Here is a 12,241-nt window from a genome sequence, read left to right on the forward strand (position 1 = left end):
AAGGTTCTTAAGGAGAAATAACTCTGACAATCCTGTTTCCTAAATATCCGGTAAAGACTATTTTCACGAGAAAAAAAAAAAAATCAGAGCAGTTGCACACGTATTTGAGTGGTGGCAGGGTTATTGTGATGCTGGAAGGATTCTGGAAGGGATCAGTAAAAAGGGAGCACCCGGAACTGGAAAGGATGCATATTAATACTAACTGGAGGATGGAGGTTCCTGGTGATGGCCCCACCTCCACCCCACCATGTCCCAGTTCCCCAACTCTGAGGTCATAGGACATCTACCCAAGTTCCTTCCATTGTTTTGAAATGATGAAGGTTTCTCTGAAACTATTTCAAATGCCAGAGATAAAACATTTGTTTAAAGATTGGATTTAGGTTTACAAATGGATGGGTTTGGTGGGGGGGTTGCTAACTACTGGTGTAAGACAAGAGAAAGGAGATGGGGGTGTTGGGGCTTGTGGCAGCTAATACATGATCTGCTCTTACCTGTGGGGGCCTGCATGGCTGAGCTGGGGATGGTGGCAGCATCTTGGGGTACAGTGCTGGTATCCGGTTCAGGGGTGCTGGTTGTTGGTGAGGTGGGTGGTGGGTTCAGCAAAGTCCGAGGCTTCCTCTGTCAAAACGGATGGGGAGAAGTTTGCTACCTGTGACAGGTAACTTGTCTTCTGATTCCTCTCTTCCTAGCTCTCAATTCACCCATGAGATGGAAATATCTCTGTGGATGGGGCTCTTGTATCTTTGTTTTCCACACAGAATCTTGCCTAGAGCTTTACCTATAGTAGATGCTTAGTAAATATTTTCTGAATCTGCGTATAAGATTCTGGGTTCCTATTAAGCCAGAGCTTAACTCACAGTCTTTTATATCTTTTATACTAGATTCAGTATTATCATTTGAAATACCAGGTTCTTTATCATTTGGGCAGACAAAAGCAAAAAAGGAAAAAAAAAATGCTGAGGCTTAAGCCTACTTTGACATTATTTTGTACTTTGCTTCTCTCTTAAAAAAGGGAAACGTCCCTTCCCCTAACTGCAGACTCATTCTTCTACCTACCTCTTCAGCTCATCAACTGCCATTTTTCATCTTAAACTTTATACTCTAAGGTCTAAATCTCTAACTAAATTACTTCTCTAAAAACCCTGCAGCTTTTACCTGTGCCATTCCTTTAGAGTAATAAACTGTCCCTTCTGCCTGGAATGCCCCCCCCCCTTTTAACTTTATTAATATCTATTTATCCAGGAAAATTTTCTAGATTTCCTCCAGTTGGTCTCTTTTGTGCTATGTCTATACTTTGTGTTGCATCTGTCACAATGTATTGTCATAAATATTTACATACTGGTGTCCTCTATTAGCCTGGAGCTCCTTGAGGGTCTGATTCTGAGTACCGCTCCTAGCATGGCAATTGCCATATGATAAATCTCAATAAATATTTCCAATGAAGCACGCAGTACAGAATACCAATATTGAGGGAAGTAATAAAAATGATTTGAGAAAGATCTAACATCTTCTCTATGCTGTTGAGGGCAGTCTCTAGGGGAGAAAGATCTCAGAAGGTTCTTCTCAAGAAATAGTTTTCTAAAAGCCATTCTGAAAGCAAGGAAAACGTAATTATCACTGAGATCCAGAAATCCCTTTTTTACTAAATGTCCCATGTAGGGGCCACTGCTGGGAGCTATATAAACCTGTCTGGCTTCTAGGAGAGTATTATCTAAAGCAATAGCACCAGTGACAGCAGGCATAGATACAATGGCCTGGTCTGTGGAAGTTATCATGCAAACACTTATGAAACATTCAAAGCATACATGGGACAGGGACACTTCCTCATTTTTAAATTTTTTTTGATACTGCTAAAAGTCAAAGTCTAAATAAGCAAGGAGTCAGGGAAGAAAGGAAATAGCAGTTCAGCTTCACAGAGTTGGTGGTAGGATTCCATGGGGTCCCTGAAGGAACAAGCCTGGTGAGTTTGGTGCCCAAATATTGTAGCAGAAAGCAGAGAGAAGGAAGGCATTTCTGTTTGAGATAGGTGCATTTACATATATTATATCTCTTCATATATTACCTCATCTCTATTTTATTGGCGAGAAAACGGGCTCAGAGCCTTATTCAAAGTTTCCCACAGTCACACAAGTGGTAACAAATGGAGATGAGATATAAACCTGTTTGTCTAGCTTTGAAGCCTCTGCTCTCATCATGAGACCACTTTACTCCAGAAAGGAACAGAAGGGTCAGAGTTAAGTGGAAGGCATAGACATTTATAGAAGTAGGCAAAAGTACAGGAGGGAGAATTAGTGAGCCAAATGCCAGCCCATAAAATATAGGATAACATGAGAATTATTGTTTTCAAGAGGATTGGAAAGAAAGGGGATTTTGGTTATTACTATGTTTAGGACTGCCTGAGGAAGCAGAACAGAGGCAATTGTAGAATCATAATGTTTAGGTTTTGAAGGATCTTAAAGGCCACTTAATCCAACCATCCCTTTCCTATTTCCCTCTTCCTGAAAACATCCATCCCATATGAGTCATCCAGCCCCTGACAAAATGCCTCTAATGATGGTATTGACAGATCACTACCTTCCCTCCTTCCCTTTCTTCCTTCCTCCTTCCATTCCTTTCTATCTTTCTTTTGACAGATCACTACATCCGTTTTGTGATAGATTTAACTGTTCCTTTTATGTTGAGACAAAGCCTGTCTACTTGAGTTTCTACTTTTTGGTTCTGGTTTTGTCTTTGAAACTTTACAAGTTTTTTTCCTCTTTAATTGGATGTCCTTAAAATGTCTTCACATTATCAAAAGCCTGGCCTCTCTGGCCTTGGAATCTTTAGAGCTTTCAGTCTCTCTCCATAGCAGAAGAATAAGAAGAGAGTAGTGGAGATAAAAATGAACCAGGAACTGGGTTAAGGGTTAGATCAGGAGCATATGTGTTACATAGAAAGATCAGGATGTGACACCAAGAATTCAAAGCTGATAAACAAGAGATAATCTCAATTAGAACATCATAACTAAAATCATCCATCCATCCTGCATTTATTGAACATCTCCAAAGAGATTGAGATGGAAGGCACTACAGGAGAAAAAGAGAAGATTAAGATTAGGTTCTTGACCTTGAGGAGCTTATATTCTAGAAGAACTGAAGTCAGCTGAAATTAATAAACAGAACAAAACCAATTAACCAACCAACCAACTAACCAACCAACCAATCAAACTTAGGGAAGAACTCATGGCATCAAAAAGGGGGGTCCAGGGAGAACTAGGTATCATTTCCATACTGAAACTCAGGTAGTCTAGTTCAGGAAGGAGTTGCAAAGAAATCCCTTAACAAAAAGTGAGTGGAGAAGGTGATGCTAAAGGAAGCCATAGAGAAATAGCTGAGGAAATTTTTTATCAATGGTTTCCCTAGGGAAGACATGAATGAAGAACTGGTCATGACTAAAAGGTGGTACTTGCAGTTAACAGTGCTCAGTGAAGCTTGACTCAGCAGTCTTTTCCTGCATGAGAGGTAAGCGTTATCTCCTTCAGGAAATGTGGGAGAGTGCCTGTGGTACCCATGGCAGGGCAGCAGTGACCTTGGAACTAGAACTTCTGGAGCCCCATCTCTGGAGCCTTTGTTGTTTATTAGCTATGTGACCTTAGGGAAGTCATTTAATATCTCTAAGTCTTAAATTACTTAACTATTAGATAACATTAACACTACCCATCTCCTACAGTTTTGTGATCATCATGTGATATGTATGTAAAGGTGTCTGATACAGAGCCTGATACTTACTAGGTACTCGGTAATTTTCTTTCTTTTTAAAAGAAGGGGCAGGGATAGAAAAAGAAATACATTTATAGAGTCAGGTTTCTGTTTCTGTTCCTGCGCCTGGGCATCTACTCTGGAGAGGTTAACAATTAGGAGCAGGGTCTTCCATCTAGGGAAGACATTAGACCAGAATTCCCTCAAATGTGAGTAGCTTTCAAAGTCAAAATTTGTTTCTTATCCACACCATCCTATCTCTAGTATTACCAACTCCCAGTTAAGTAGATAAGCAGGGATGACAATTTAGGAAATTCCTGTTAAAAGCATACACAAGGTGGAAAATAGGGCCAGACATGCCCCTTTCCAAGATGGATGGATACGGGTGCATTACCCCTTTATAACCCTTTATCCCTTTCTAGGAAACCCACATTTTTACCTACCTTACTGCCAGGTTTGGGACCCCTCTTCTTTGGGAATTTCAAAGGTTCAGCTGACTTGGATGGGGTAGAGATGGGGTGGGGAATTAGGGGCTTGGGTGTCCGGCCCCGCTTCTTTCCTGGTTTACGCCCCCTCTGCCCTGGTTGATGGTCCAAGACAGTTTTGGTGCTGCTGTGGAGGCTGGGCTTCTCAGTGTTCACATCAGATGCAGGATAGGGATTCTTTGGAATCACAACTGCAAGAAAAAGACTCATTCTATCACCCCCTCCTCCCACCTGCATTCCCATCCCAAACAGTGTGGGTGGGGTGGGGTGGGGGGGTGGGGAAGACTTGATACTTCTGCTTGGGTAGTTTTATCCCAAGAAGCTGGTTTCCTGGTATCTGACCTAAATGTTAGAAAATCTCAGAGGAGAACTGAATTTATATTGGTTAGAATTGGAAGTTTTAATTATTTCTGGCAGATGCAGAGAAAATATTAAATTTTTCTCCCCAAGGCATCTAGTTAAAGCATATAAACAGAATCATAGGCTCAGAGACAGAATGACTTTAGAAGCCTACAATCCCTTCCTGCTAAGAATGCAGATCCAAGGCTTAGCAGAGGAAATGATGCCTTCTCCGGGTTATACAGTGAACTGGGATAAGGACTTATGTTTTGACACTGGGCCCTGACAAGCAAGTTAGGCATTTTCTACACCAATCTACTTAAAATTTTCATGTGATTATTGCAATGATAGTGAAACACATGGAAAATACATATATCTGACAGCATCTCTCCCTAGTTCAAAAATCTTTGCTCCATATGACCTTTAATGTAAAGTCCAAATTCTTTATCCTGATATCCAAGGACTTTTGGTACCTAATCCCTGCTTTACTCTGCAGTTATGCCTGATGTCATTTCCTGACACACACCTCCACTGTGTTCTAGCCCACTTGTTTTCTGAACACCAATTCATTCATGTATATTGAGTTCCCTATTCTTCTTTGTCAAGAAAACATCAATACTCAGATTCCAACTCTCAGCTCCAGGGTCACCTCCTTCCTGAGGTCTTGTCTGACCATTCCCCAACGAAGTCAGTACCACCCTACCTCCAAAGCATTCTGGAGACATCTATGTTAGGGTACTTTCAATTTTACTCCCAACCATTCATCTTCTCCTTGAGAATGCTTCAAGGTAAGCACATCTAATTCATTCCACAAATAGTTACTGAGCACTTACTATAGGTTAACAAAACATAGTTTTCACTGTGATGGAGCTTACCTCCTAGTTGGGGAGACAGAAAACAGGCAAATAAATACACAGTATAATACCAGGTAAGTGTTATGATGAAAACTAAAGGAGGGTAAGGAGAGAGGGGTGAGGAAAGTTCTCTTTGAGGAGGTGACATTTACACAGAGGTCCCAAATGAAATAAAGGCAAAGCCTAATGAAAACCTGAGAAAAGTGCCTCTCAAGTAGAGGGTACATAACAAGTGCAAAGATTCTGAGATGGGAACATGTCAGGGGGGTTGAGAAATGGTAAGGAGGTCAGTTTAGCTAGAAGTGAGTGAGTAGAAAGGAGTGGCAGGGGATCAGGTTAGAAAAGGAGTAGCAGGGGTGCCTGGGTGGCTCAGTGGGTTAATGCCTCTGCCTTCGGCTCAGGTCATGATCTCAGGGTCCTGGGATTGAGTCCCTCGTCGGGCTCTCTGCTCAGTGGGGAGCCTGCTTCCCTCTCTCTCTGCCTGCCTCTCTGCCTACTCGTGATCTCTCTCTCTCTGTCAAATAAATAAATAAAATCTTAAAAAAAAAAGGAGTAGCAGTAAGATTGGGTAGGACTCTGCAGATGGTGAAAATGAATCTGATATTATTCTAAGTATGAAGGGAAGCTGCGTGAGAAGAACTAGGGAGACTGGCTTATAAACTAATCACAGTGCGCAGGGAGAGGGTAATGCTGCTTATGCGTCTAGGCAGGATGTAATAAGATTATGGCAATGCGGTTTTGCTAATGCAACAGTTAGGAAAAGTCAGATACATTCTTTGAAGAGACACTGCAGTGTTGTAGAAATCACAAGGACTAGATGAACTGGAATTCCAGACATGAGTGGGGAAGGCTTCTGAGGTAGCTGACACTGTTTTCTTTCCTGAGGACATTTGCCAATTTGGGGCATGAACTGAGGATCAGGTGTGGTCTGTGCAGAAGACCTCTACTGGAGGAGAGAGAAATCCAACAAGTTGTTGTGACAGATTGGAACTTGAGCTCCATATGTGTGGCCAATTTTCCCCATGGGACACTTGCTAAGTTCTGAGCCTGCACACTGGATATACGAAGCTAGGCTGAGAGCTTCTACAAGGTGGAATGAAATCTCCTTTAATCTTGTGGTTCTAGGGATAAATAAGGTCCCACTAGATGGAGGCGGTCTACCTCAAACACATATCCCCTCTTCAAGACAAATGCTATATTTTGAAATTGTTAAGGAGTAAAAGGTTAAAGAACTAAACCCCTAACCTCTAAAGGTAGGACAATCTCTTGCAATTTTTCAGGACTGAGAAAACAGAGAGACCTATTAGGTTCTCAATCAAGAGCCCCGGAGGCCCACACCCAAGAAACAGGTAAAAGCCACAGATATAATCCAGACCTGGACTAGTTCAATCCATGATTAGATTGAGAGGAATAGGCCCTTATCCTATTAGCTAACAGAGGAAAGGAAGAATTCTTTCTAATGGAAGATACTAGCTGGAGCCTCAACAGTTCTTTTATATAAAATACCCAGTATATCACAAAAAATATTAGATGTAAAAAGAGGCAGAAAAAGTGATTGGTAATCAAGAGAAAATACAGACAATAGAAGGAGATTCATATATGATCCAGATAATGGAACAGAGACTTTAAAATAATCATAGTTAAATAAAAAAAAAATCATAGTTAATATGTTAAAGAAGGTAGAGGAAAAGATAAACAAAATGTAAGAGAAGATAACACCCACAGAAAACTGGAATCTATATAAAAAATTAAATGAACATCCTGGAATTAAAAATGTAACATGAGAAATTAAGAACTCATTGGATGGATTTAAGGGAAGACAAGATCCATCAGAAGAAAGGATTAACGAACTTGAAGAAAAATCAATAGAAAACATCCAAAGTGAAGCAAAAATATAGGGAAAAAAAACCCAGATTAGGGCATTAGAGACATGTGGGCATAGTCAATGGATCCAAAATATGCATAACTATAATCCCAGGAGAAGACAGAATTAGGCAAATGTAATATTTAGAAACCAATGAAAGAAGAGCTCAGCAATCTACAAGCAGCAAAAATCCCCCCCTCCAAAAAAGTCCCTCAAACTAAACCAAGACACATAACTGTTAAACTGTTGAAAATAAAAGATAAAATATAAATGAACTGAAAAACAGAGGTTTTGTTTTGTTTTGTTTCGTTTTGTTTTTTTTTTTCCCATCAGAGAAAAGAAGCATTACTCTTACAGGAGCATCAATAAGTCTGATGGCTGACATCCTAACAGATACTATAGAAGTTGGGAGCAGCAGAGATATATTTAAAGGGCTAATATATACAAACTGCCAACCTAGAGTTCTATACCCAGTGGAAAAAAATCCTTCAAAAATGAAGGTGAAATAATATTTTCAGACAAATCAAAACTGAGAGAATTTGTCACTAGCAAATCTAAACTACAGGAAATAAAAAGGAAGTTCTTCTGGCTGAAGGAAAAGTAATCCCAGGCAGAAGGATGCAACTGAAAGAAATGAAGAGCATAAGAAAGGGCAAATAAAAAAGTGCTAGATACAAAAGAATTTAGAACAAGAACTGACTAGAACAAAAACTTGTACAATGATTTGTAGAGTTTATAATGTATGTATTAGTAAATTATATGAAAGCAACAGCACAGAGGATGGAAGGAGGAGACAAATGCAGCCAAACTTTTTTAAGAATTTTGCATTACTTGGGGAGTGGTTACAAAGTACTTATTTAAAGAAGATTTGGGGGGCGCCTGGGTGGCTCAGTGGGTTAAGCCTCTGCCTTCGGCTCAGGTCATGATCTCAGGGTCCTGGGATCGAGCCCCGCATCGGGTTCTCTGCTCGGCGGGGGGCCTGCTTCCTCCTCTCTCTCTGCATGCCTCTCTGCCTACTTGTGATCGCTCTCTGCCAAATAAATAAATAAATAAAATCTTTAAAAAAAAAATAAAGAAGATTTGGTAAGTCCAGGATACATATTTGCACAGGATAACTAGCTAAAGAATTACACAACGGCACCTGGGTGGCTCAGTGGGTTGAGCCTCTGCCTTCGGCTCAGGTCATGATCCCAGAGTCCTGGGATCAAGTCCTGCATTGGGCTCTCTGCTCGGCAGGGAGCCTGCTTCCTCCTCTCTCTCTGCCTGCCTCTCTGCCTACTTGTGATCTCTCTCTGTCAAATAAATAAATAAAATCTTAAAAAAAAAAAAAAAGAATTACATAAGAACGTATCCCTAAAAGCTAAGGAGAGAGAAATGGGGTAATAAATATACCTAACTAATCCAAAAGGCAAGAAAGGAAGGATAGAGAAGTGAGGAAGAACTCACACAAAGAGAAAACAAAAAGCAAATGCAAAACAGCTAAATCCAAATTAATAATTATATTAAATAAAAGTGGATTAAATAAAACAATTAATAGGAAAGTTAACATTCTGCACCAACCCTGCCCCCCAATACTCAATTATATCTGCTTATAGGAGGGCCTTGAAATATAAGGACACCTGAAATATAACACAGATAAAAAGATAAAAACAAACAGATGGAAAAACATATACTCTGTAAACATTAACCAAAATAAAGCTCATGTGACTATATTAATATCAGACAAGTCAATCTTTAAGGCAAGAAGTATGACTAGACTAAAAAGGAATATTTCATCAAGATTAAATAGTCAAATTTACATAGACCTAATAACACAAAAACATATAAAGCAAAAGTTTAGATAACAAAGAGGACAAACCAACAAATCCAAATTATGAGTTGGAGATTTTAACATATCTCTCTCGGTAACTGAGAAGTTAAGAAGTTGGAAAAAAATCAGTAAGGGTAGGAAAGATTTGAATAACTCAGTTAACTGACTAATAACATAAATAACCAATTAACCAACCAACTTAATTGACATCTATAGAACACTATACTCAATAAGTATAGAATGCATTTTCTTTTCAAATGTTTATGCAATGTGCTGAGTGAAAAAGCAATCCCGAACAAAGTTTGAAGAACTGAAATCATACAGAACATGTTGTCTAACCACAGTGGAGTTTATTTATTAATTTATTTGTTTAGTCTCAGCCACAATCTTCAACATTTTTTAGAAAATTCTATTGCTTTGGTGTTTTTAAAAAAACTTTTATAATCACTCTATATTCATCAATTCTAATCCAGCAGGAAGATAAGTTAGTGTGTTCAGCTCCACTACCAGTAACACAGAAATATTTATAGCTCTGAAAACAAAGATCTGCAGGCAGGAACTTAAGAATTTGAAGATTCTTTTGTGCCAGCTGATTCAATTTACACATCTGCACTCATTTACTTATTCTAATCACTGCTTAAAAACTCTACGTTAATATAGTCAAGCATAAACTATGTGTGGATTTTTTTTTTTAAAGATTTTATTTATTTATTTGACAGAGAGACACACAGCGAGAGAGGGAACACAAGCAGAGGGAGTGGAGGAGGGAGAAGTAGGCTCCTGGAGGAGCAGGGAGCCCGAAAGGATCCTAGGACCTTGGGATCATGACCTGGGCTGAAGGCAGATGCTTGACGACTGAGTCACCCAGGTGCCCCGCTATGTGTCTGTCTTATAAGAGAATACAAAGTGTCAAAAGGAAGAATCTTTTTTTTCTTTTCTTTTTCTTTTTTAAAGATTTTATTTATTTATTTGACAGAGAGAGATCACAAGTAGGCAGAGGCAGGCAGGCTCCCTGCTGAGCAGAGAGTCGGATGCGGGGCTTGATCCCAGGACCCTGGGATCATGACCTGAGCCAAAGGCAGAGGCTTTAACCCACTGAGCCACCCAGGCACTCCAAAAGGAAGAATCTTAACATTTTTTTTGCCTTGATATCTTGAAGCTTTTTTTTTTTAAGTTTTTATTTGAGTATAGTTGGCACACAGTATTACACTGGTTTCAGATGTACAACACAGTGATTCAACATCTCTACATGTTATGCTATACTCCCAAAATGTGTAGCTAACATCTCTCACCATACAACACTATTATATTATCATTGACTATACTCCCTATGCAGTAGCTTTTATTCTTATGACTTATTTATTCCATAAATGGAAGCCTGTACCTCCCACTCCCACTTACCTAAGCATAGTGGAATTTAAATAGGAACCGGTACCAGAAAATTAATTAGAAAAACCCCAAATGCTAAGAAACTAAGTAATATATACTTGCAAATTACTCAAATACCAAAGATATAAAAATAGAAATAAAAAAATTCTTTGAACTTAAAATTCATGAAAATATGACAGATCCAAATGTGTGAGATTTAGTTAAAGTAGTGCTCAGAGGAAAACATATAGCTTTAAATGTTTGTATTAGAAGGGGAGAAAGGTTAAATATCAATGATCTAAGCTTCTATTTCAAAAAGCTAGGAAATGAACAGCAAACTAAACAAAAAAAGTAGTGTAAGGAAATTATAGAGATGAGTGGCTAAGTCAATGGAAAAAAGAAAGCAGACATACTACAGAGAAAATCAACAGTCAAAGGTTGGTTCTTTGAAAAGATAACCTTTTAACAAGTCTGATTAAGAAATATAAAAAGATAAATATCAAGAAGGAAAGAATGGATTTCATTACAGAGGATTCAGGTATTAAAAAGATAGTAACAGGACATCATATATAACTTTATGCAACTACAACTGAAAATTTAGACGGAATGCACAACTTCCTTGAAAAATTGGCTTATTAAAATGGACAGAAGACCAAACAAAATATAAAGAGTTGTATACATAATAAAGAAATTGCAATTGCAATGAAAAACTTTTCTGCAAAAAAAAAAAAAAAAAAAAAAAAAATTCCAGGCTCAGATGCCTGCTTGTACAAAACCTGTTCAGATAAATGGAAGAGGGAACACTCCCCAACTCATTTTATGAGGCCAACATAATCCTCATGCCAAAACATGACAAAGATATTACAAGAAAGCAAAACTATAGACTAATATCGCTCATGAACACAGATGCACAATCTTTAACAAAATATTAGCAAATTCAATCTGGCAATTTATAAAAAGGATAACATATCTTGACTAAGTGGAATCTATCCCAGAAATACAAAGATTGCTTAACAATAGAAAAAAAAATCAGCTAAACTTACCACATAAACAAAATAAAGAAGAAAACCCAGGTAACATCTCAATAGATACAGAAAAAAAGCATTTGACAAACTTCAATACTCACTCATCATAAAAAAATCAGCAAATTTGGAATTTCCTTATAGAAAAGGTAATTTATTTAAAAAAAAACAGTAGAGGCCAGCATACTTAATGGTGCAATATTAAACACTTTCTTACTGAATTATGGAAAAAAATAAAAATATTCACCATCACCACTTCTATTCAACATTGTATGGAAGGTCAATGTAACAAGGAATGAAAAAGAAAAGAAAGCTACAAATACAGGTTGTAAAAAACAAGCATTATTTGCACATGACATGACTTTTTACATCAACTGTACCCTTTTCCATCTACAAAATCTAGTAAAATAAAAAAATGAATCTAGGAAGGTCACTAGATGTAATTCAATATGCAAAAATTTATTCTATTTCTATATATACCAATTAGAAAATGAAAACCCCAAATCAAATATTCAGTGAAAGACACGCAATACATCCACACTAAAAACTGTAACACATTCTAAGAGAAATTAAAGAAGATCTAGATACCACTTATCATCACACTCATGGATCAGAAGACTCAAGTTATGCTCTCAATTCTCATCAAACTGACTTAAAGAGTCAATGAAATTCCAATCAAAATCCCAGCAGTTTTTCTTTAATGTGCGTATGTCCAAACTGACAAGTTAATTCTAAATTTTATTAGGAAATGCAAAGAATCTA

General features: G+C 38.1%; 1 protein-coding gene across 2 annotated transcripts in view; it reads right to left on the bottom strand.

The window, feature by feature from the left end:
* The window catches only part of LOC111142808 (Scm polycomb group protein homolog 1), a 186,161-nt gene that overhangs the window by 38,247 nt on the left and 135,673 nt on the right, over window positions 1–12,241 (bottom strand). For both annotated transcript variants that reach the window (XM_022496125.1, XM_022496126.1), the window contains 2 exons: window positions 4,181–4,413; window positions 492–618 (listed from right to left, as the gene is read on the bottom strand). In XM_022496125.1, coding sequence (XP_022351833.1) covers window positions 492–618; window positions 4,181–4,413 — 360 coding nt within the window. The remainder of the gene's footprint in view (window positions 1–491; window positions 619–4,180; window positions 4,414–12,241) is intronic.

The sequence above is a fragment of the Enhydra lutris genome, unplaced genomic scaffold (assembly GCF_002288905.1).
Source record: "Enhydra lutris kenyoni isolate GAN:26980312 unplaced genomic scaffold, ASM228890v2 scaffoldscaffold9, whole genome shotgun sequence".
NCBI lineage: Eukaryota > Metazoa > Chordata > Mammalia > Carnivora > Mustelidae > Enhydra > Enhydra lutris.